The sequence below is a fragment of the Plutella xylostella genome, chromosome 20, assembly GCF_932276165.1.
Source record: "Plutella xylostella chromosome 20, ilPluXylo3.1, whole genome shotgun sequence".
Lineage (NCBI taxonomy): Eukaryota > Metazoa > Arthropoda > Insecta > Lepidoptera > Plutellidae > Plutella > Plutella xylostella.
In genome coordinates, this window is record NC_064000.1 from 6099741 (window position 1) to 6125273 (window position 25533).

The 25533-nt window shown below is 36.6% G+C and overlaps 3 protein-coding genes and 1 long non-coding RNA gene across 8 annotated transcripts in view; 1 reads left to right on the plus strand and 3 right to left on the minus strand.

The window, feature by feature from the left end:
* LOC105384683 overlaps positions 1 to 2319 on the minus strand; it is a 70529-nt gene extending 68210 nt beyond the window's left edge. Inside the window, exon 1 of one of the 2 annotated variants that reach the window (XM_048628246.1) lies at positions 2148 to 2317. The gene's annotated coding sequence lies outside the window, so the exon portion shown is untranslated. Of the gene's footprint in view, positions 1 to 2147 lie in introns of both variants that reach the window. The other variant, XM_048628247.1, reaches the window with a different exon arrangement.
* Positions 2320 to 8683: 6364 nt separating this feature from the next.
* On the minus strand, positions 8684 to 11032 carry LOC125490128. The gene is made up of 3 exons (XR_007267474.1): positions 10882 to 11032; positions 9511 to 9513; positions 8684 to 8694 (listed from the first exon to the last, which is right to left on the minus strand). It is a non-coding gene; the product is annotated as an uncharacterized LOC125490128 (long non-coding RNA).
* Positions 11033 to 13208: 2176 nt separating this feature from the next.
* LOC105393873 (nuclear inhibitor of protein phosphatase 1) lies at positions 13209 to 18239 on the minus strand. The gene is made up of 8 exons (XM_048628371.1): positions 18091 to 18239; positions 17626 to 17840; positions 17246 to 17354; positions 16712 to 16814; positions 16084 to 16167; positions 15562 to 15772; positions 15012 to 15209; positions 13209 to 14394 (listed from the first exon to the last, which is right to left on the minus strand). Exons 1-8 carry the CDS (start codon positions 18117 to 18119, stop codon positions 14297 to 14299), a joined length of 1047 nt encoding a protein of 348 aa, XP_048484328.1. The 5' UTR covers positions 18120 to 18239; the 3' UTR covers positions 13209 to 14296.
* Positions 18240 to 18401: 162 nt separating this feature from the next.
* Positions 18402 to 25218, plus strand: LOC105393874 (MRG/MORF4L-binding protein). 4 transcript variants are annotated; one of them, XM_048628348.1, is made up of 6 exons: positions 18402 to 18821; positions 18918 to 18995; positions 19146 to 19259; positions 21503 to 21622; positions 21904 to 22024; positions 24756 to 25218. In XM_048628348.1, the coding sequence occupies exons 1-5, from the start codon at positions 18485 to 18487 to the stop codon at positions 22011 to 22013; spliced, it is 759 nt and encodes a 252-aa protein (XP_048484305.1). In that variant the 5' UTR covers positions 18402 to 18484; the 3' UTR covers positions 22014 to 22024; positions 24756 to 25218. The 4 variants fall into 4 exon arrangements, with proteins under 4 accessions (XP_048484305.1, XP_048484303.1, XP_048484304.1 ...); XM_048628346.1 differs by having other exon boundaries at positions 18402 to 18836; positions 24756 to 25217; XM_048628347.1 differs by having other exon boundaries at positions 18915 to 18995; positions 24756 to 25217.
* Positions 25219 to 25533: the final 315 nt, after the last annotated feature.

The window sequence follows — 25533 nt, forward strand, 5'->3', positions numbered from 1 at the left end:
AAAATTTGTATGGACTGACGTTTCTTAAATCGAGATTTAACACGTTGGTGCATGGTCACCCTAAGTAAGTACTTTAAAAGATGTATTAAAATGTATTGTGATTTAGACCTTGGGTTGTTAGTTAATATAAGTCAAAGGAATTATTAAGTATAAATACGTTTATTAAATATTACATAAATGATAACGGTGGTATTGAGTTCTTTTAACTTAAAACTTAAGTACAATGTATACCATCGCTCTTGCGGTGAAGGAAAACATCGCGAGGAAACCTGCATATCTAGATCTTGCACATCTAGATAAGTGAACCCACCAACCCGCAGTGGACCAGCGTGGTTGGAAATGGTCCAAGCTTAGGAAGGCAGTTTAGACCTTGGGGATATGCACACAGGTTCCTTCGAGAGAGCCAGGTGCAGGTACTTACACCCCCACAGAGAATAGAATAGAAGAGAATATTACATAAATGTAACACACAAAAAAAAATGCATTTCAGGACAGTTATTAATGTTATTACTTATATGTATTGTTTAAATTAAAATGAAAATGTTATGGTATGACTGTATCTATATGTTATTTTTATTATTAATGCATGTATTCGTATATTATATACTTGTGTATATAGTATATTATATAATATGTATATATAGTATAGAATTTATATATTATATTATTTAAATATATAAAACAAAATAATAACTTACAACTAATTAGATTTAAAAAAACTGAGATATTTAAGTTCGATTAATATGTTAAAATGTATTAAGTATTAATTGCTTTTTCCTTGTAACAACGAAAGTACCAAATGATTGTTTGTGAAAACTTTACTGGCCTATGTACTATTTATCTGATAAGTAACCTTATGTACTAAGCATGCTGTTTGTTTTCCAAGAAATAAATAAACTGGGATGCCCCTGCTAAATTTTAATTTTTTGTGTATCTTTCTGTCGTAACGTAGCTCTCAAACGTCTGAATTGATTTTTCATTACTTTATTTTGGGCCATAGGTAATGTTAACCCGAGTGTTTAACCATATTTTATCAAAATCGGCTTAGCTGTTCAAAAGTGTCAGTGTAATATGTCGGGGCTTTTTATAATTTTTTAGGTTAACAGTAATAATGTAACGAGAATACACCCCAATTATTGTATGTTTAGACGGAGCCCAAAATACTTCTATCGTCATTCTTATTCCGTCTCCTGTCGGTTGTAGGTACTAACCAGAGGTGCGATCACAGGATTCGATACTATTATCGAACATGGAAAAAACAAATGTCACTTTTGGAACTAACAAATTTGCCTTACATTTTAACATTGACAGTTGACGATACGCAACAAACGAAAGTTTCGAATCTTATAATCGCTGCACAGTCCACCTGTCACAGAATAATAACTAGTAACTACTTCTGTAAGTATAATATTTAGAGGTAGGTGCCTAATCAAGCGAACTTTGTGTTGCATAAAAAAGTTCGACCCATAAAATGTCTACACATTTTTTTTACATTTACTAAATATAAAATTGTAAGTACATGCACCTATTGATTTTAGTATAATTGTTGATTTTATTGTAATTGTATATCATGCTAGTAAATGAATACAATAAAAAATAACTATAAATAAATAAACAAACCTAATTTATTTGCCGAACTAATAATCAAATGCTAATTTAAATGTCACTAAACTAAAGAAAAAACATTTGAATACCTACTTCGTTCGTAGTGCATCGTACAATTTCCCCCCATCTCCAACGTAATATCTCATCCATTATCAAAGCTTTTCTCTGCACGGCAATTTATTAATTGTTTAGAAAACCTATTAGCACGGATGGTGTTAAATTATTTCCAACCGATAATTTATTAACAACCAACCTCCGGCGGCGAAAAACAGCGATCGATACACGGGCAACATCTGCTCACATGTCAGCTAAACATCGTTATCTCGTAAACATTTATGAAAATCCCCCACAATAAACACTTTTAAACTACCAAACAAATAATTGAATCAGTGTGTTCGCGTGTTAATTATGTTACGAGCGGTCGCTTTTATTAAACGTAGTGCGCTGGTTTGTATCACCCCAAAAATTGACTTCAAACATCATGCAACAGGTACAGATTTTGAGATAACATAGTGATTTATTATTTTTTAAAATGTACTTACAAGTCGTTGGCAGTCCTCCTTGTGGCGTGGAAGTGCACAGTAAAGGTGTGAAAGGCGAATTTTACACAAAATGCTAGTATTTTTCACAGATACTTGTTGTTTTTTCAGGACCGCGGGGCGAGGGACGTGCGTCGACGGCGGCGCGCGCGGGGCGACTGCCCATTTCGGTATTTCCAGTTGAGATCCAGCTTTTCGTTGCGAAAATTGCACACGTCAACCGTGGAAAAATTAAATACGAATCCTTTTTCACAGTTCGGAGTGGACCTTCACTTTCAGTGAGTGAGTGACGCTGATATGCCACCTTTTTGCTGACGTGAATTCGGGTAGCATTCTTTTGTTTGTGACGTGTTTTGTTTTTTTATGTACGCGTAAAGGTTGGCTTATGTTATGCGAAGGGAAAGGACATTATCTTTACCCGTGTGGGCCTTTTGTGGTTGAGTTGAAAGGGTACCAAATAGGTAAAATACCTCTTAGATATGTATGTGCGGTTGGTAAATATTTTATCATTGTTCATCCCAATTTCTTACTCTACCTCGAGTCTTTATATGTGTAGTTGTTTGTTTGATTGCGAAAAAACTAATATATGGGCCTGTGTTCCTATCGCGAAATTGTTTTGACAACCATTTTTGGATTCAAAATACACTCACAGGTCACAGGCAATGAAAAAGTTCCAGTGACAATAACACCAAATTACTCCTAAACGGAAAAGGCTAGCTACAGGCGCCGTCTGCAATATTGAAGTATATCAGAATATTACCAATTAAAAAAGTTAATATTTTGATCAAAGTCTAAGGAAAATGTTTTAAAAAAATTGGGTCATTAGGTGTCGACGACGTTTTGTAAGTGGAACTTTTTCATTGCTCGCGAGTGTATATTGAATTAGACAATACTTACTTCGTAAATATTATTTCGTTTTGACTTCGTGATAGGGCTCCAGCTCGATCGAGAGCAACACCAAGTTTTATATCCATTAACTGGTTAACTGCGAGTATAGCCGTTAAAATAAAAAAATAAAATTTTAAATATGTGGGGACATCTCACACACGGCCATCCGACCCCAAGCTAGGCAGAACCTGTGTTATGGGTATCGGACAGCTGATATATCTACATTTGTGTAGATATATCAGCTGTCCGATAGACGACATAGATACATACAATATTAAATATAAATATCAACACCCAAGACCCGAGTACAGATATCTGTCTTTAAACAAATATCTGCCCCAGCCGGGAATCGAACCCGGGACCTTCGGCATAGCAGTCAGGGTCACTAACCACTACGCCATTCAGCCGTTGAAAAGCTCCTTTTTTTTACACTCAATATGAATATCTAGGATATTAGGTATTTCTATATTCATTTTAGAATTACTAACTTGTTACTAATTTCGGAGTCAGCCTTTAAAATCAATATACGAAGTTCCGATGTCTTCCAAAGGGTATTACACAAGTTTGACTACAGCTTAGCCGATGTTTACCTTCCGAACAGTTTGTCAGACTTTACTGTCCACCAACTTTACTGTACCTGTTTATTAGCTCTTATGTGTACGGCATACGGGTGATAATGGCTGATTAAGAAATGGAAATTATTTACTATTGTACTAAGTGTTTGGTAGACTATAAAATACTTTAGGTGCTTCTGTATGGGAGTTGTGTATATACGTTAACAACCCCCATACAGTAGACTACAGTATTGCACGTACACTACAGTCCATCTATTGATATACATAAATGGGAACCTTTGGGTCGGGCGCGCCTTTTTAAAAAATAAAAAGCAAAAATAGTATGTTTTTGGCGCAAATAAAGTGTAATCTGGAGAAATTTCTTTACATTGATTTGACCTGTCCGCAGTTCAGCAGAAATTAGGTGCCCTTAATATATCTTTATTGACCTACCTTGTTATATTATATGTGTACATATAGTTAAAGTCGTTCTCTCTATTTCTCCTGAACAAAAATATATATGTAGCAATTTTCGAAATGGAAAAGATGGGTAAGATTAGTAAATAATTTCATAATTAATTAATGTCGGACCACTCACCTCCAAGATGGCGACCGAGGTGGCAGGAGACTGATTCAGGGAGAAATATATAAGATAGATAAATAAACGTCCTGCTCGTTTCCGAAAACATCCATTCTCAAACACCCACTCTAACAATAATAACATCGGTACATTGTACTCAATATATCTACAGAATATTAAAAAAAGGTGTGTAAATCGAACGATTGAGGCCGGCATATCCATGGATTAATTTACCAACTGGGATGTTTTAGCAATTCCAAAGTAATATAATGAGATCATTTTTTTATTAAAGAATGAAATCGACCGAAAATGCTACTCGTTTCGATCTATCCATCCCAAGACGGTACAGTCAAAGGCATAGTATATTTAATTACATTATTTTTTGATATAATCAAAAGGAGGGTTGGAAGGGACAGCATTTGTGCCTTCAGCACTTTACGGTTCACGGCCTGAAAGTAACGACAACCCTTCAGGATGCCTCTGTAAGTGAGGTACAATGGAAGTCACGGATAATCATAGCACTTACGTACTTTAGTTGAAATTAGCTTTTCCACGCGAGTAGTAGCTGAAATACATAAAAGCAGAATTTGTTTAAATAATTTGAGTACTTGGTAAGTACTAGTTTTGTCTTAAGACGACGCGACATCATATTTTTTTTTATTTTTAGAACCTCAAAATAGGTTGTCCGGTTAAGCTTTAAGGAATAAGGCACCCGCCCTGGCCCGCCTTGGTCCAAGAATTCAATTTATAACGAGGCGGCGCGCGGACTGACTTAAATTAAAGTTGACCGGTACTAATTCTTAGAACACGGAGTCCACATTATTACTAACTTCTTCATTTTTATTAAGCCCTGAGGAAACTAGGTTCTTAAACGTTTGAACTGTCTAATGTTTTATCACTTTACAGATATCCATCGGTTTTTCGGCATATAATGACCGAAAACACTGCCTCGCTTAGCTTACACTCTCATTTAATATCAGTCAGCCAACAAAGTTATTACACTGCGAATTACCTAATACATATAATATCTCAACCTATTCTTTGATAAAGTCCTGAGCAATCTAGCATATTTTCATTTATTTGCAATATTGATATAAATTGAATGGCTTATAGTCACAATATTAAACACATTAATCTTGCTGGATAGACTATCCCCCTTATTCATAGAGAAGTTACAAAACGTTTTAACTAATAAACTGTTTTGTCCCTCTCCAACAAAGAACAATTTGTTCTTTGACAGAGAGGGACAAAACAGTTTATTAGTTAAAACGTATTGTAACTTTTCTATGAATAAGGGGGTATGACTATGGCACCTATTTTACCTATACTAACATACAAAACTATTCATAAAAAGCTTTTAGAAACCTAGGTCACGCGCACATTAGCTTTTGATGTTATTGTATTGTACTTAACATAATGTAATGAATTATTACTGCAATGACTCGACAAAATTACAGGATATAAGGGTATGTAAAATAGAATTCTACAGGGGCTAAAAGGGTTATTGTATACAGTATAAAAGTATAATCATAGTGTGAAATTTGGTGCTGACTTAGTAATTTTGACAGTGTGATATCGATCATGCGGACTAGAATGTTTTCAAAGGAAGTAAGTGTGACAAGAAGGTGACTATTCCACCCGCGCTGTAGCTCATTATTTTATTACGACTGCCAAATTATACCTAGTTAGTTTTTAGTTGAATATTGCAATTGCCAGTACAGTACACACAATTGTACCAACGTGTATATGGGCGGCTGCACCTACACAATGTACTAGAACCGCATAGCGCAGTGGAGACCGCACTGCAACTGACCACACCTACTAATTACTAAAAACCACAGATGGTTTCAGCACTTCCAACTTTGGTAATTTCTACAAATTATGTGAATGCTCTCTGTAATTTTGGAATTATTGCCGCTGACCTTTCGGTAATTATTTATTATTCTGCTCAACACGAACGCAGCGTCGGAATATGAAAACGTAGCTCAAATTTGTACGCAGGCTGCCTGAGACAACTTAATTTTGTGAAAAAAACACCTAACGAGTCAGATGGAAATGACCAGTCACTGTACTTTCAACTTTGTGTCCTGGAAATAGGGGCTGTTTTTCTAAAATACATCCAGCTCTGTAGCGTACCTGTTGCTGTAACTTTGTTAGTGAGCGAGGGTCGCAACCGTTTACATAATTTGATACCTCCTTGATCTGTCTGCTATCCTGGTAGATTGCCTACAGAGTTTCCAACCTTTTTTTATAGATTTTTCAAAGTAAATGTTTCTAACTAGGCAAGGTTAATCCTTTAAACTTTGGGTGAAACAAGGGCTTTTGACAAGAAATCTACTATGTACTATGACTACTCTAGTACAAGTATGTAGGTACAACTAATATTGAGCCTATAAAAATGATCGATACATATAGTGCTTTTTCATAGAGGCCTATGTCCAGCAGTGGACGATTACTGGCTAGTAATGGTGTGTAACAACGTAAACCCAATTTTACCAAAATTATGTCAAGTATAAACTTATTCCCTTTGAGAATAATTATGAAATATGCAAAGCACATTGTAATCCATTGGATTAATTATTAATCTGAATTGTTAAATTCGGGCTGTTCTCTTGTTGTTTTCTGTTAAATATAAATGAAGCAATTTGGCGTGAAAATATTCATATAAGAATATACCTACTAATGTTTTGTACTCGTGTATGTAGGTATAGTTACTGCTATACGGGGTAGGCATACATCTATTCCAAACACCAAATGGCCCCACATTCAATAGGAAATTTGTACACTATACTTACGTCGGTAATATTCTGATACGCCGTAAAATGTCCTTAAATATTGCAGAAGGCGTCATTAACTTCGTTTTTTTCATTTAAAAGTAATTTGGTGATTTTCTCAATGGAACTATTTCATTGCCCGTGAGTTTACTACGCCGCGTCGTAGCCATAGCGCGTAGCAGTCTCGTAGCGCTACGGGGCGCCGTAGCCCGGCGTAGCACTCTCGTAGTAAATCAAAACGACACGTTTATTGCATTTGCAGTTTCAGTATTTATTTATAACCGGATTCAAAAAGGAGATTCTCAGTTTTACCTGTATGTGGGTATTTAAATATGTGTAAGTACCTATATTACCTGTTTAAATTACGACTGATAACGAGTAGACTGAAAGAGGTAAATCGATAATCTAATTCTAAGTTATCGTGGCATTTTGTTTAAAAATAAATATATTAATTTTATTTTGATATTATGAATAAGTGTTTGAATATTTTTCAGTGCATTGATAAAAACAGTTTGACAAACATTTTGAAGTTGCATAAATCATGCTGCAGAGTACACTAATATTGCCCAACAGAGAATAATTGACTCCGAAGTCCGACTACTGCAGAGTTGAAGGCCCAAGTTTCACTTTGACGGAAATGTCCTCAAGTTTGTGCAGAACACGGAAGCAATCACTCAGGGACATACTACAGACAGAATGAACTACTACCACTCGTAATACCATTAACGTTATACCTGAGGTTCTGTATTTGAAAGCATATCGAATATGTATGAATGTAGTTAATATATCTTGTATTATGTAGTTTAGTTTATGTCTCTTCCACAGTACCCACTTTATTTTTCTTAAGATTATTTTTAGTAATAAGGCTGCCGATTGTGCTGTTTATTGTCTGTTATGTATGTGAATCCTGTTGTGAGAAATAAATAATATTTTAATAGATATATAAGTACATAAAATTTTCATATAGTCAAAAATCCAGCCAATAATGTCTCTTGTTATAACCGATGAATGACTCTTAGAAAAATCCCCTATTAAACCATTATAACTCATTAACAGCCATCTGTCTAGACACGACTCCACTTGAGCGCACGATTCTACCTAGACATACTTAGCTTCACCAATTCAATTTAACATTGTCCTCTGTCGCCGTAAACACTGCAAACAAAAACAGTTCCAACTCCTTTAACATAGTGGTGCAGGTCATGGAAGCTGTTACAGTAATGAAAGGACATGTGTAGTGTATTTTCAGTGAATGGTGGAGGCAACAGGTGTTGAACTTAAGAGGCCCTGAAGGGGGTTGCTCGCATCCTTTAGTGCTTTATACTGACTACTTCAACTTTGAAGTTAGGGACCTGGACCAGGTTTGATTTTTCAGATGCAGCGTAACCTCGTGTGAAACTGAAACTGTTAGGTATTGTTTCTTAGTTATTGTCAAATGGGTTAATAGGCAGCAGAGCTACAGTAAAAAATGTATGTAAGTAAATAACTTATCATGATAAAAAATCTTAGCAAAATCGTACTCTTTATTTTTATGACTTATAGTTGGACTGTACTGTAATCCTAGTAACTATTCGTAGTGAAATATTTTCGTTCGATCTATTAAGGCGTTTCTGAAAATGATATCATATTACCTAACTATTTATAAAGATTTGAGAAAATCTAAAACTGTGTAGGTAGGTAGGTACTTACGCTTCAAATTATGAATTTTGTGAAAGCGTAAGTACCTATCCTATTAAAATTATAACAAACACCTACTGTTAACAATTACGGTCTAGGTACATGAATCATTTATATTATTACCTACCTACTGAGACATTTCCACCTCGTACGTAATTACTTTGTAAGTAATACTTATTATTATGCCTTGTACTTGTTGGCAAATATTGTTTGTGAATGGTGGCCATAAAAGTACAAAGTCAATAGTTTAAGTGGTGTCCCGTCCACGTCACTATTAGTCGCATTGTACTTAGTAAATGTAGCTATTGTATATTATATGTATTCTATTCTGATGCACGACGGGTAAAGTGCACTTGAGTGTTCGAATCATAGGACATGGTTCGAATAGAGAGAGATTTTTGCTCTCTTTGTTTAAAGTAAAAAAACACGTTAACGGCGATATGGGCGGGGTTATTTTTAAAACCTTAGCCAATTCGATAGGCCCTACCGTTTGCTCCCGGGAGATATTGAGGATTATAGCTCTTGTTATAATCCTCATCAAGCTGTAAATATTATTTTTTTTAGCTCCTTTTTTTTGTTAAATAAAGAAAAAAAACGGGATTACTGTCAGAGGGACATGAATCAAATGGGCCACACAGTATGAATTGATCCGTCACTTATAAAGTTACATACCTGATTATTAATAAATCATAAAACAGTTGCTTTTTATGGGGATGAGAAGCCTGCGAGAAAAATCTGGTTTACCATAAATGAAGCTTAGATTTCAAAGTTAACTCGTCGACTATTATTAAGTAAGTAACTTTTGAAAAGACGGAATTAATCAGGCTTCAGTAATATTCTGAAGTTCAAACTCGATTATCCTTTTCTAGTCTGAAATAGACGTTAAGTCAGACTACCTTATAAAAATGCAAATTAGATGAGAAAGGGTTTATCTAAAAATATTATACATTGTGACAAGCCAGTAATAGGATGAATGGAAAAGGAAAGACTGTACAGACATTTTAGTTAACCGTTGAAGGTAGTAGCGGTTATTCAACTTATATAAAAATACACGATCAGTGGCCACTACACGGGTTCATTATCGACGTAGATAAAATCACTAAATCGCCATAAATCGGCGTTGTGATTGGTGGAACGCGCATTAAACAGGTTTATCGACGCCGATAACTAACCCGTGTAGCGGCCGCTGCTAAGTATAAGGCACAAATCTGTGGTATAAGGTGATTGTTAGATACAGGGTTATTTTATTTCCAAAAGCTTATTCAACTAGACATAGACAAGGTTCCATCATCTTGAACTACATAATTATAATATCTTGGGTAAATACTATATTCCACCTTTTACATACTTACAAGTAAGTAAGTAGGTACCTATTCCATTTACCTACTTACTAACCTAACCCATGGCCATTAGCAAAAGGATTCAAAGGGACGTACAGTTTTATTTAACTCACGTTGAACTTTAATCCCATCGACATTCGAATGCAAAGATAAACTATCTTGAACCGCAAAGCTTACCTAATACCTGCCTCAAAGCCTGAGCCCTTAGCACGAACTTTCGTCGAGGACGTGAAGTAAATCTGACACGATGAATTTTGTAGGGAAATATGAACAGCGCCCCTGGCGGGCAGTAGCAGAACTAAAATCGGCAGCAGGAACTTTTCGTCGTGTAGTAACGTGTGTGGTAACGTGAAGTATTTTGCGGTTTGTATAGGAAATGGTAGCATGAATTTGATTTTGACATATCGTATCGTGAGTTTACTCGAAGATTTTCTCACTGCAAATTATTCAGTGACAACTATTTAAAATGGAAGTTAGAGCATTTATTTCTTTTGGTTTTCGTATTTTTTATTCATTACCAATATGCTACGACCACGTAGATACCCTACTAAACTAAACTAGTATTTATTACACGCAGCAAGAGACGTAGATGAGGAGGGTAGCCCAGAGGCAAAATTTACAAAAATTCATGGGAAATGTAGGGTTGTGATGTGTGTGATTGAAAATCGATGGCGCTGTTTGGAGCAAGACCATTATACAACTGTTCAGTGTGCAAAATCTATTAAGTACAGCGTGCCGTAGGTTGCATTACGTGGCCCTCGATTTTGGCGTGTCTGACCGTGATGACGTGGTGATTGAAGCTCGTGATGAATACCTACTAGACTGGAAGTGCCGAGAATCCATCGTGACGGATGAGATCCATGGCATCCATGGCATCCATGGCACCAATAGCAGTAAGAAGTAGCAACACAGCAGTAGCAGCACTTACTCACGTTTTGCTTTGTAAGCTATAATTCGTAAAATTCTAATGTACCTAACTGTAGTTATGTGTAATTGTATTAATAAATACCATTATTGCTACTGTCTAGATGTGTTTGAACTCTACCCTCTCTAGAATAGTTAAGGACAGTTAGTTATTGACTATAAGTAAACTTTAGTGCCAATTTCTCCATAGTCGGTTATCTAACTGACAGGGATTGATTTATTAATTATAAGTCATATCCATATAAAATTCACGAAAGATGTGTCAAAAATCAACCACTACTCTCTGGTTATGCTCAAAGCGACTACGGAGAAATTGGCACTTAACCTAACTAAAGGTAATAAGTCTCTTGGTAGGCAGGATTAATAGACTTAATTAATGATAAATCATCAACTTTCTGGGCCCACTTACTAATGGGTAAAAAGTTCTGGATAAATGAAATTACCACAAAATAAATAAAATATTTACATTCTGTTTAACAGTTTTTTATTCTTTATTTTACAAAAAAACATATTTATCTTAGTAGGTAGTATCATGTAACATTTGCAAACATCAGCATAGTATAACAAAATGTATGATTTATCTTTTCTCCTAAATGTATTCTTCACCGAGCAATCAAAATGCACACTTATAATTTATGCCTTCACGGGGGTGCACTTGCAGGCGGTGGCATGGCGGTGGCCTGGTCCGTGATGCTGGGTACAGGATACGCTGGTATAGCTGGATTGGGCTGGCTCCTCGTACCAGGCACATGTTCCATGCTGATTCTATATCTCATCACATCAATTATATAGCATTCACCGGCAGCTTTCAATCTGACATATATTCATTTTAGGGCTGAACCATCAACCATTCACTGTGCCCCCTTAGGCAATTTGGGAGCATTTTCTCTTTTTATTATTCTTATAATCACTCCATACCTGCAAAACAAATGATAATTGCATCATTAAGAATAAGAATATAACTACTAACTATTTCAAAGAAACATGAGTACTGCCGATGCTTTATCTCAAGGTAACTAGTTAATGCTTTTTAAAGAGTACCTAGGTATTAGGAAATCATTGAGAGACGAGGGGATAATCTGTCATGACAACCTTTTATGTTTAATGTTATGTTTCATGTTTAATTTTCTCCTTTGCTTATCACTCCTTGTCCCGTCCCTCCGCTATTGAGCTTGGCTAGTTCCTTACACTTATTAAGGCACCACTGGCGACCTCTCCATCCGTGGGCCTTGGCGTTGGTATCCGTAGGCAAATATCACTGCGTTGAATTCAATAAAACAATAAACAAATTTAACAAATAATTATGAAAGCCGACCTGTCAGTGTCAATAGATTGATAATTTGACAGATGACAGATGACAAATGTCAAAAAAAAAAGTTACGATGTGCGTTCAAATCATAGTTATCATCCATAGACAATTGTTAAAGTGCGTTTATAAGGAATCGCTGCTTACTTTGAAATTATTATGAAGGTTTTGAACTTAACAATCTCAGTGTGGTACAACCTTATTTTAACTCTGGTAACGTTGTAACGACCGGCACACGACGAAGGCTTATGCTGCCATTTCAATACGTTCAAAGTTAACGTGTAGTAATGAAATACGGAAACGATGAAATGTTCGTGCTAAGGGTACTGATGTTGAAATAGTTTAGTAAGCCAGAAAGCCTGGCTCGCATTCAGATTACGTTATAAAGGACTGCGGTTTCTATCCTGCGTCTTTATGTGCGCCTGGTAGCCGCAGCAAGATTGTTGTCGATAAAATCCATATACCTAGTGTTTTATTGGAAACGTGTGTACTTACTTCTATGTACTTTATATAGGTGTGATTGGCTGTGATAGTAGTGCACCTTCATAGCAAAGGGACGATCCTCCGACAAAGCCAAGTGTTGCGATTGAATGAATGAATGATTACTGTTAACTGTGAAGAATATCGTAGCACTTAAAAATTGTTTTTCTACCTATATAGTCGATCCGTAGTTCTCACATTCGTTGTATAAAAATAAGATCCCAGCGCCCCTAGCGTCCAGTAGCGAGACTAAATAACTCATTTTACGTTATACGATGGTTAGACGTTTTTTGTTTTTGCGTTCCTAGCGATTTCACAGTTGTATTTATGTATTTATCATTTCTAAAGCAATTACTAATTATTTTTATCACTGTCAGTTATTTACTTACACGTTAAAATAAAGTACCGGTTACCAGATTTGTTCTTAATAAAAGGTGTTACATCGGTTAAACACTAGCTTAAGTGATTAGTTAGCATCCATTTCTACGTAAACGATGAAAAATTGCTATACATGAATTGTAAGTAAATGATATACGCAAAATATGTTTAAATCGTTTATTTAAATCATAGCTTATTCTTATTTACCTTAATTAATTATTAACTATTTTACTTTCACAGCTCCCGACTGTCCTGACTACATTTACTTTGTACAAAATGTACATTTCTTCTCGTATAACAAACATTATAGTGCACATGCTATTTATAAATGTGAACTAATATTACGTTTTTGCAAGCCGAGTTATGATATGAAACATTACTTAAATCAAAGTCAAATCCATTTCATTATTCAAAAAAGGCACCTACCATGCCACTAAACATAGCAAAACATACTTATATATTATGTTTATCATTATGTCAACAAATCCAACAAACTTTCAATACCTATTCAATTTACACATTTGATACCTAAATTGGAGTTTACACCCACAGGCAACAAAGATAGCAGAAGTCAACTTATGCAATGTTTGTTGTCAATGTAAACCCCAGTAAGTATCACTATTATAACTATTCAGTTACGCTAGAATCCCATCGTTTGGTCAATAGTATTGCTCATAAAATGATATAATTAGGGTTCAGATTAGCAATAAAAATTTCAGAAGGTGAAAACTTGTTTACAATTTGAACTACGTAGCAGCAGGACGAATAGATTTTTTACATAACAGATTTGATAAAACGCCTTTAAAATGAAATATTTTTTTTTTCCATTGGCGGCGCTAGATGAGCTTGCTTTTAACCTTGAAGTCCTTAAACTGAATGTCTGCTCGTTAAAAACCAACGATTGCATACAAGCTAAAGGCGGCGACTGACTTATCGTAACGTACGTACGTTACTTTACGCAGAATTTTCACGTCAATACAGCGAGCTAATCCTCTCACCCGAATGAATGACGTTACGGTATGGCTCGCCGTGAACGTTAAAGGCGGGATCAGACGGTTAATTTTTCGTTCATTTCTGTCTTTCATTCATCTTTTACTCGAACTGATACGTGTGGACTCAAAATGAAGCAAAGATGCAAACATAAATGAACCGTTCACTCGAGTGAATATTCACTCGAATGAACCGTGTGATCGCGCCTTCAGATACGGCCAGTTGCACAAGTCAGTCGCCACCTCAACAGTTCTCCCACTATCAGACGCCCGGGATGAGGCCGGGCTTGCGTCCGGGCCACGCCTCCTTGGCGTACTTCTTGCGCTTCGGCTCGCTAGATGGCGCTGATTCCACTTCCGCTGCGAAGGAAAATAGATACGTTAGCATTAGAAATAATTAGTTATATTGACGAATAGCATATCAACTGTTTATGCTCGTATACGTGTGACAAATTCCACATCCTGGGCGGGGTTCGTACCTACATACATTCATAGCGCTCAACCACATAACCGTCCTCTGGACCTGACTTCAGACATATCACAATATCTAAACCCATTACCCTCCTTCCTACGCTTCACCCTGAACTCACCATGCGGCGCAGTAGGTTTAGGCGGCGGCTGCATCAACCCTGGTGCCTCGGAGTCCACTTTCAGGGCAAGGTTCATACATACATAGGTACATCGGTATTGTGCAGCAATATCACAACATAATACTTCTTTCTAGGATTCTGCCTGAACTCACCATGCGGTGCAGTAGGCTTTGGCGGTGGCTGCATCAGCCCCGGCGCCTCTAAGTCTAGGGTTCGTACACAAATACATATGTATGTATGTACTAACTACACCATAACCAACAAGTTCAACCACAAAACCGTCCTCGGACCTGACTTCAGCCACATCACAATATCAAACTCACAACGCCGATACCAATAACTCTTCTTTCTAGCCTTTTCCTCAAATTGCTAGCAATATGAACTCACCATGCGGCGCAGTAGGCTTAGGCGGCGGCTGCATCAGCCCCGGGGCCTCTAAGTCCACATCAGGCGCGGGGTTGGGCAGCGACAGGCCCATGCGCGCGCCTATGACGCTGAGGTGCGAGGGCGCCGGCAGCGACGAGTACAGCCCGGCCGAGAATGAGATCTCTTGCAGACGGAGCGAGTGGTGGTGCGTTTGGTGACCTGCGGTGAATGGGTTATTAGTTGGAATTACTATAATTAGCTCAGGAAAAGACTTATATGACGAACGACCGTTTAGGTAGACGAATTCTCAATCGATTCTCAAATGACCTCGACAACAAAAAAATGTATGCAGCGTTGGATATTAGCTAGCTGTTATCAGTCCTTGGAAGATACATAATTATCTCCAGCATTAAGGAATAACACCATAGTCGGCTGATGATGCACATAAGTACCTCCAAAATGTATAAACCAATACATTTTGAACATTCCATAGCTATATTTTATCAAAATTGCTTCAACAATTGTCTCAACAATAATTCTTCAACAAACAAACAACCAAACCGCTACTCACTATCATCAGGCCCCTGCAGCTTAAGTTTCCTCTGCGGTGCATTAGCATTGGGCACTATAGTTGACTTGACGAGGTTCCTGAAGCGGCCCACACTGGGGTCGATGTCCTCTGGGTTGATGATGTCCACCTCCTCGTTGAAGGACACGTTGCGGCGCTGCTTCTTGGCGCCGCCGGTGGGCATGGAGGCTGAGCGCTTCGTGCCGGTTTGGGGCTGGTGGAAGAAAGGGAAGAAAGGTGTCTATTTTCAGCAAATTTATAGCTAAGTGTAAATATCTCGAAAACTGTCGATTTTATACTAAGGTCATATATTATGATATTCTGGCCCACTCATGAGGTGGTCTGTGAGCCCTTCAAGGCATAACATTGACTTTTGGGACACCCTGTATATTTTTTTATCCATCTATTACTCATTAAAAATCCGAATAACAAATCAAAAAGGAACAGGAAGCACTTGGAACAAAGTTATGTATACTTATTTGTGTGATGAATAACAGCATTTGACTAGAATATTTTGTATTTTACCTTTATAACATCAGCTCCATCATCGGTAGAGATGCCCAACATGGATATTCGCCTGTTGTGAGCCGTGTTGAACTCAGTCAGGTTCTGGAATCAACATAAACATACCAAGACTTACACAAAAATCAAGCATGAATATGAATAAGGTATTTTGGGTATGTATGTGTCTGAGTTTTATAACAATTTTGCATGTTAATTTGTTACTTACATGGGGTTGCTAAATAGTACCTATATTGGTTTTGCTAGCAAGGCAAAAGGGCGAACTGGTAGGGTCATTCTGAACAACTTTTATAAATTCGTAAAGAAATATCCATTTTTGAGTTAATTTAAATTTCTATGTCCAAATTACTCCATGAATTCTACTTCACATTCACGATGAAAATTCATGCTAAGGGGTCAGGTCCTGGGATCCCTAATCAGGGACATAAGGCTTGAAGTGTAGATTTCCACTCTGAGCAGTCCTGTGCCACACCTTTGACTTCATGCCAGCTCATGCCGAGAGTGGCTGCCTCCTGCACGAAATTTTACAATGGGATATGAAAAGAAAAGCAAAATATTTTTCTTATCTTGTAGAACAAAAGAGCCCCTGAGTCACCCCTTTTGGCATACTATACCCTTTTTAATATCTTACATCAAGTTCAGTCTGTGTCTCGGGCAGCCCGAGCAGTGCCCCTTCAGTCTCCGTGTTGGGAAGGTCCTCCATGATACCCCGTGAATTGCCTGATGGCCTCTCTCTGTTTACCAAAAAACAATATAAATGTAATATTTACATAACATCATCCTCAATTTCATTCATTAATTTTTGGGAGACAAAATTCAATGTTTATTCTTTGTTGTAAAATATCATTATTCTTAACAAACATCAAAATAAACTACTTCTCAATCAAAAAAAGGTCTCTATGGAGAAGAAAAGGGGAAAGAAACTCAAGAGCCATCAGAGAATGACCTGCTTTTGCCAATACCCAACTGCTCTATATAATTGTCTTCTGAGTAATGCCACTCATTTGTTCCATGCCCTTCCAAGCAGAAAATTTCTACCAGCCAAGTATTGTTGGTCCAGCAAGCTAGGTGTGTATTCCATTCTGCGCATGATGCTTCCCACTTTGTATTAGCTCAAATAAAGTTAAACAAACATGTGAACCATAAAAATCTAATCATGCATCACCTTATAATGTAATTTCTAGTTGAAGCTCCAAAGTGGAAGTTTGAGTCTATGGGCAGTTGCGTGGGCTTGTTCGCTTCCAGTCTCATCTTACCAATGTATGTGCCATGTGCTGAAATGGTAAATACAATCATAGTTAGAATAACTTCAGGTATAGGCAGGCATACTGATTTCAATAGATTTGACTTATGCTGTTGCAGAAAAGAACATTAACCTAATGTCAGCTTTAAATCTATGTCTGTCTCTTTCTGTCCATACACTGTTACTGTAAGCAAGGCTGCTATACATTTAAGGTGAACATTAGCTTAAAGTCCCTCTCTGCTACTCAGCATTAGTAATTTAATCAGCAACTATATAGTTTTTGTATAATTTATCATACTCACTGCTTCCTAAATCTACTAAAAAGGCTCTATTCAAATCCTTGTGGTAAACAAAAGCTGCGTGCACTCTCGAGCAGCTGGCATGGTCTATGCAGAAGTCATTCATTTGTGGGTTGCGACCAAATAGGTAGCATTTCTTCTCATCTAACATCAATTTCTGAATTAATTTGTCTCCTTTCAGCACATCCAAGTGCAGTCCTGTGGGAGGTTTGCCGGCCCTGAAACATAGGTTACATATTATTATGTACTTTCAAGTTATTATCATTCATTAATTGATAACCTAGAGGAAGTACCTAAAAGAGTTTTTATTAATAATATTAATAAACGAATATCATTAATATTCTTCTATTGAAGTTTAATCGAGAGAAATCATAGGGGATAAACATAAATATTGGATTATAAACTTTAAGCGGCATGAACTGTGCCGAAACCTGAAAAGTTCATCGAGCTGAAACACTAGACACTCACCAACTAGGGACCTCGTAGTGGTTAGCCATGATAGCTTAGCGTTTTATGATAAAAATAACAATAAGTTTGATTTAAAATAACCAATACATAATGGTTTATTCACAAAATACTCCTATTTATTGCCATAAAAGTTCAAGCGGCGACAAACAGCGAGATTACTGTTTGACAGTTTTATTTTTTTATTGCATAAAACATAGACTAAAGTACTAAGTCGATTCAGTTCATTTTGTACATCGACTGTATTTTTGCTGTATGCTCAATTAAATTTAAGCACAGCACTAGCATTTAAAAAGTTATCTGTCAAATCAACTGCGTGTGGTTATTGTTTGTTGTTGTATTTTCTCCTAAATTTTCCATAAATTACCTGCACACTGGCCCTGGATCAGCCTAAACAATGGTTTCTAGTGAAGAGGAGGTAGAGGCGAAAGCCGGCGACACATTAGAATGGGACGTGGACATGGAAATACAGTTGTTCTACGCCATGGTAAACCACAAGCCGGTCGGCATCAACAGGCATTTCCAAATGGCTTGTATTTGGGAGAAACTGTCCAACTCCATCAATAAAGAGATCTCAACTCAAGACATATGGAAGCATCTAGAAAGCATGTACGATCTGCAAATGCTGTATGATACTGAGCCGATACCGTTCCCTAATGAAGAAGTAGCATTCAGACTTCCTGAGGGGGAGTTTGGACCACTGATCAAACAGAAGTGTAAAGAAGCTATATTAGGTGATGAAAGTGAAGGTATTACTTATTTGTAACTGTAAACATTACAGTTTCACTAAAAGATGCAATTCTGATACTAAGTGTGAAATGTTTCAGAAGGCAGGAGTCCGTCACCCAAGACTTCGACTCCTAGAAGTAGTTCCAGAGGTACAGCATCCAAGGATAGCACCCCGAAAGGTAATCTAATGTGTCTGCACCAGGGCTGTGATGCATTTTCAGTTTTGTTGAAATTTTTCCAGGATGTTTCCTACATGTAAAAAAACATATTTTAAAAAAAAAATTGATCGTATAACAATAAATTATATCCTATTCCTATTCTATCCCTAGCTGCATCCCGCAAGGACAGCACAACAGCGACTCTGGCGACCAAGTCACGCAAGGAGAGTGGCAGCTCACATGCCTCCACCGACACCCCCAGCATCAAGTCTGAAAAGGACTATGGTAAGTATTTGCAAAAATGACAATGGGCGTTTTGGGACCTATGTCCAATTTTTATTTTATTTATTTATTATAAGCCTCCTATAATGTAACATTCAAATTAGTATTTAATTATGTTTAAAGTAACACAATTCATGCATTATTAATATTAATGGTAATTGTTTAAGTTTAGTTTTATATAATTCAATATTATAATTATTAAATTTATTTATATAATTCAGTAGTATTTATTTGTATATCATAATAATATATTTATGTGTATGCATGCACTTGAACTATGTATACCTAAAATCTAAGTATTTTATAGGTCATCCCATTGCTGGGCAAAGGCCTCCCCCATTTTCTTCCAGGTAAGTTTGTTGGCGGTGCATCGTGTCCAGCATTCCCCTGCTCCAGTGAAGCCCGCCAGCTCGTCGCGCCAGCGCGTGGCCGGGCGGCCCACGCCCCGGGTCGAGTATCGGGGACACCACTCAGTCAGCTCCTTTGTCCATCTTCCATCAGTTTGCCTCATGATATGGCCAGCCCATTTCCACTTCAGTTTTTTGGCATGTCGAATCACATCTGTTACTTTGGTTAATTTTCTAAGCTCTGTGTTCTGTGTTTTTTCTATTAGTTTTTTGTTTAATATGCTTCTTTCCATTTTGCGTTGAGTTATCTTTAACCTTTTAATGTTGTTCTTCGTCAGCGCCCATGTTTGTGCTCCGTATGTTAAGACTGGTAGTATACAGGAGTCAAAGACTTTGGCCTTTAATTTCATAAGAATTTGTTTGTTTTTAAATATGTGTTTTAGGCTCCAAAATCTTTTCCATCCATTATTTATTCTTCTGGTTATTTCTTCATTGTCTTGATTTTTGAACGAAACTGTTTTGCCTAGATAGATAAAGGTTTCGACTTGTTGTAGTTCTAAGTTTTCGACGGATATGTGTATAGGTTCGCTTGTATTTGTCATCACCTTTGTTTTCGATATATTTAACTGTAGTCCAACTTCTTTGCATTTGATGTTTAGTTCCTTGATCATTTGTTGCAGTTCTTTTTCTGTGTTTCCGAACAGGGCAATGTCATCAGCGAAACGGATATTTGATAAGTATTTGCCATTAATGTTTACTCCCATACTCTCCCAGTTCAATGTTCTAAACACATGTTCTAGAACAGAGTTGAAAAGTTTGGGGGACATGCAGTCTCCTTGTTTAACTCCATTGTCTATACTAAACGCTGATCCTAATTGGTCCAGTTTTATTCTAGCTGAGCTAAGTTCGTATATTTTTTTAATAGTATTTATGTATCTCATATCTACTCCATCTTTAAGTAGTGCTTGCCAAACGTATTGGTGGTTTATAGAATCGAATGCCTTCTGGAAGTCAATAAATGCGATAAAGAGCGGTAGTTTATATTCGTTTGTTTTTTCTATCAATTGTTGCATGGTATGAAGGTGGTCGGTAGTGCTATATCCTCTTCTGAAGCCGGCTTGCTCTGGAGGCTGTTGTTCATCTAGGCATTGTGTGATCCTTATCAATATTATTTTGGAGAATACTTTGTAGATCGTCGAAAGATCTTTCGACGATCCTATGTCCAATAAAGATGAGTAATACATAGTTGGATAGCTCTTTTCAAGTGAGCAAAAAAATATTATGATGACAAATCCGTATAAGTTGTCCATTTTGAAATATATTTGTCGGAAGGTAGTATTTTTCTATGGCATTTCACTCTCCTGATGACAGTTAGGGCGTAATACACGTAAACACGTATTACTAAAATGGGAGAAATTACTTTCAACTGGTTTTATTTACTGAGATAATAAACAAATATAATATTATAATGAATTATGATAATTTTGTTATAAAAAATAAAAATGAATGTGAAACAATAATAAAAACATTAAAATTACAGAAATAAAATATAAAAACTTTCAAGGTACGATTATTACGAATTGGACAGTAAATCAGGACTAGCGCTTCCGTTATTCATATTCTGCAAAAAAATACCTTTGCAACGACTATCACTCATTTCTATTGGTGATGGTCCCAGCTTTCATATATTTGTGCCGATCATCATTTTAAACAGCCATAGTCATTCAAAGGATTTTAACAAAATGTTGTACTTTTTATTGAAGTTATTCATAATAATTTGCATCAAGTTTTTTTCAAATCCCTGCAAAAGCAACCTTATCTGAATATCTGCTCTTTTTTAATATTTTTTTAAATGAAAACATTTAAAGTGCATTCAAACAAATGTATTACTTTTTACAGATCGTAGACGAGACTCAAGGGATTCCAATGCATCTGGTCCCAGAGATGGCTCAACCAGTCGCAAGTCTATTTCACAGAGAGACAAGTCCAATAAGCAAGCAAAACTCAGTGGAGTGGCTGGTAAGTTTGTTAATTTTAGATCATCATACAAATCCATTGTCTGCATCATTGTCAATCATTCTACTTGCTGTGAACAAATGATAAGATAGTGTTCAGAGCATTTCAAACATTCTTGCGCCCCATCCAACAGCCACTTACCAATAACCTCAGCACGTCCTCTCGCAATAGAAATCCATGTTGATGTCTTACAAATTCCTTAAATTCATTAGATTAGCGGCTTTAAAGAGGGTGGTTTTTTAATACAATAAATAATCAAGTAACGTATGTATCTTCCCTTGCAGCGTGGGAGTCCCCGCTGCTGGACGAGGAGGGCGGGCGGCGCGGGCGGCGGCGCGCGCACACCTCCACGCCTCCCGCCACCGCGCCCCCGGCCAAGCGCAGGCGCACCTGACACAAGCATCGGTGAGATATAATGTGGGCTGATGAGGAAATAGTGGGAAAATGGCGGCCGTAGCATACGACAGTCTTAGGGTTTCAGCCGTTTTAGCACATAATAAGCGTAACGCAAAGCGATCGTCTTTTTTTCTTCTGTCGACCAGGCGTTCGCGAACTCGCGTTCTACTTAGGGTACGCTTATACAGTTCCCCAAAATTGATAATGCGCATAGAAATCTTCGCCATTGTTCGGCAACGGTCGTATTTCCGAGCGCCAGAAAACGATTATGTATTTAGAGTGGTTAAGTGCATTTTCTTCATGCATTTTTTTTAGATTTATGTGTTTGGTGCTAAAAGAGGTATTAATTTATAAGTAACGAAATTTGAGCCGATAATTCATAATATTGTCATAATATTAAAATTTACTTCGACAATGTTACAGTACTTTTCAAATGTCTTGATCAAGCTGGTGTTAATATGGATGAAATAAGGTTGGAATAACACAAGGTTTATGTTAGAAGAAGAAATATGGATTTAAAACACAGGTTTACATTAAAATCTCAGTTCAAAAGTATTTACAGCGCTGACAATTCACAATAATATTACAATTACAAACTTGGTCTTTTGGGTGTGGCTTTATTGGCAAAGTGAAGTCTATCAATGTGACGTATATTTTATTCTTAAATGTGCCTCACAATATGGCGTTGTCAAAAATAATTAAAGTTGAAATTAAATTCACATTTGAAAAAAATAACAAGAACGATGTGTAATTGCAGCTCTTTATAATTCCACAAAAGTAATACTGATCTTGACCTTGAGACCTTTGACTGATCGGTGACAGCCACCGACCGCCCAAATTGTTTTCGATTATGTGTCACATGATATTGACTACTATTTCTTTCGAACAAGGATCAAAATGGCTTAAGGCTCTTACGATTCAATGATTCGGGTGTTTCCGGGAATACGACAGTTTGCGAAGATTTGCATGCGCATTATTAATATGTACAGTATGTGCGGTGACCTTTACAAGGGCTGAACTACCTTTCGTCATGATGGTGAAAAGATTGTTGTAGTTGCCCAGGGTGCAGCATGCGACAGGACAAGATACTGTGTATTTTTCTGTACTGCTGTATGACTAACGTGACCATTTATTTTTTTGGTCAAAGCGGGACACCTGCGGAATTTCATATCCCTCAAAGATACATATATTATCTTTCTTTCTTATCTTCTTATATTTTCTCTCAGTTTGCTCAGTGCATCAATTGAAAGTTCAATACCTACGATGAAAGAGTGAAATGTGAGAAAGATGCATGAATGGTGAATGACCATTTTTTAATATTTATAGATAATCTTGTTAAGTTGGTATATTTAGGATACCTAAGTACTTACTATGTTTTTATAAATATACCAGACGGGTACACTACATAAATCCGAATTCCTTTTTTACGAATATGTAAATAACGATTTTTGATATTATGAATTTCATAGTCCTAGTAAATTTTAAGTTTCCGAATAAGGAAAATTACGAAAAGTTGATAAACAAAATTTCAAACAACAGATTTATTTAAATGACCAAAAGTAAATTTTTCGAATGTTATAATTTCGATGTTTTAAATGTACGATTTTTTATTATATCAAATTGTTTCAATAACGAATCCCGAAGTTTTAATATTACGAAAACACAAATCCCCGAATGTGACTTACCTACTGACTTCTATTTACTTAACAATATTTTTACTCTATATTTTAAACTCTCCGCTTTGTTTTTCGATATCTATGTGCACCTCACACGCTCCTCCTCGCTTTGATCGTTGTCGCACCTATCTTTAGGCTTTGGTTCTATTTTTGACAAAATCACCAATTATCATATTTTCGGTTCGGATTTGATATTTTCGTGATTATAATAAATCTGTATATTATTTTTCATATAAGTACTCAAGTAATAGTATTTAACAATCGTAATAACAAACTATTCGATTTTTATAAATCGATATTAAAAAAATCGTTATTGCAATATTTTTTAAATTAGGTAGGTACTTGTTCGGTGCTTCAAATTCGGAAAAAAATATTTCGGAATTTTTGGGTGTTCTCATATCAGACGCTACAAAATTCTTAAACATCATACTTACTTTGATTTTTTAAATAATTTGAGTAGTTTAATTTAAAGTTCTTATCAATAGTGCATATTATCTAATTTTCACATTCATAAATGTTAATACAGATTACTTTTTTGGAAAACATGTACTCCCACGCATTTCTTCTTTGTTAGGAATCGTAGGTGAGCGAGATAAATTTATATACACTATAGAGCAAGAGCGAGTCAATTATCGTCACTGAACGAAGTACCGTTACTCGCGGAGTCTCGGTGGAACTCAGACTCATATTACTCCCTATAGGCTATGTGAGTAAATGATAAGAAGATAAATAGTTGTCTCAAGTGATTAAAAGAAAGAAAGGAAATATGGGATGAAGTTACAAAATGTAGGTAATTGAAATGATCGTTTGGTCTGTTTATGAAAGCGGGACATTTTTGCCCTCGCGGGGGACAGCGGGACGTCCAGCTTGAAAGCGGGACTGTCCCGCCCAAAGCGGGACGTATGGTCACCTTATGTATGACTCTAATACAACACGAATCATTATGTATCCACACATAGTCATAGATGACAGTATGAGAGCAATTTTTATAGAAATAATTCATGTTTTATGCTAAGTTATCATTACCAATAAACTATTATTTGTGTCATTTTGCTATGTTTCAGGCACACATACAGCCATTTCTTCTGACACACGCAGTCGCCCCGCGAGCTCACGACCCTGCCGCGCCGCGCCAGAGCGGGACGGAACGCCGTGGACGTACTGTTTCCGTCTCATTCACTCTTGTTAAGATAAATAAATGCATAGGCCGAGTTCCTATTACCTGCGTGGGCCACGTATGTAACTTAGCCCTGACTTATTCGGAGACTAGCTTGTACTCTAGTTATAAATAATATCGAGTTAAGATATAATATGTAATTTTATCTTACTATGAGTATTATAAAGATAATTTGTAAGGATTCTTAAAAAATCATGTGTAAATATAGTGTTAATTAAGGAACCTGTCATAAGACTCATAGGAGTTGGTTTTAAATGGGTTTTTAAATATTGACCACACTTTATAGCCAATTACATTCTTCTGTAATACCTATGTGAAGTAAAATTGTGTCACATGTTTGGAAAATAAACCGTTTCTTTATTACCTATATTTTTATTATCAACTTCTTACCAAATAACGTGCATGCATGCACAGTTAATTGGGTGCAGAATGCAGACAAGCACTTGCACCCCTGAAATCATTATTTTTAAGCTTTTCTGCTGAAATTTTATTAAACTTCATAAGAACTAGTAGAACTACAACGTTCATCCTTGGTTTTTGATAAAAAATATTTCTGGCAAAAATTGATTTTACGCCATCTGTTGACGAGTAGCAGAACTATAATTTTCTGTCACAGAATAGGATGTTAACTTTTTCTGTCAACTCAACTTCGGTCCACTCCACAG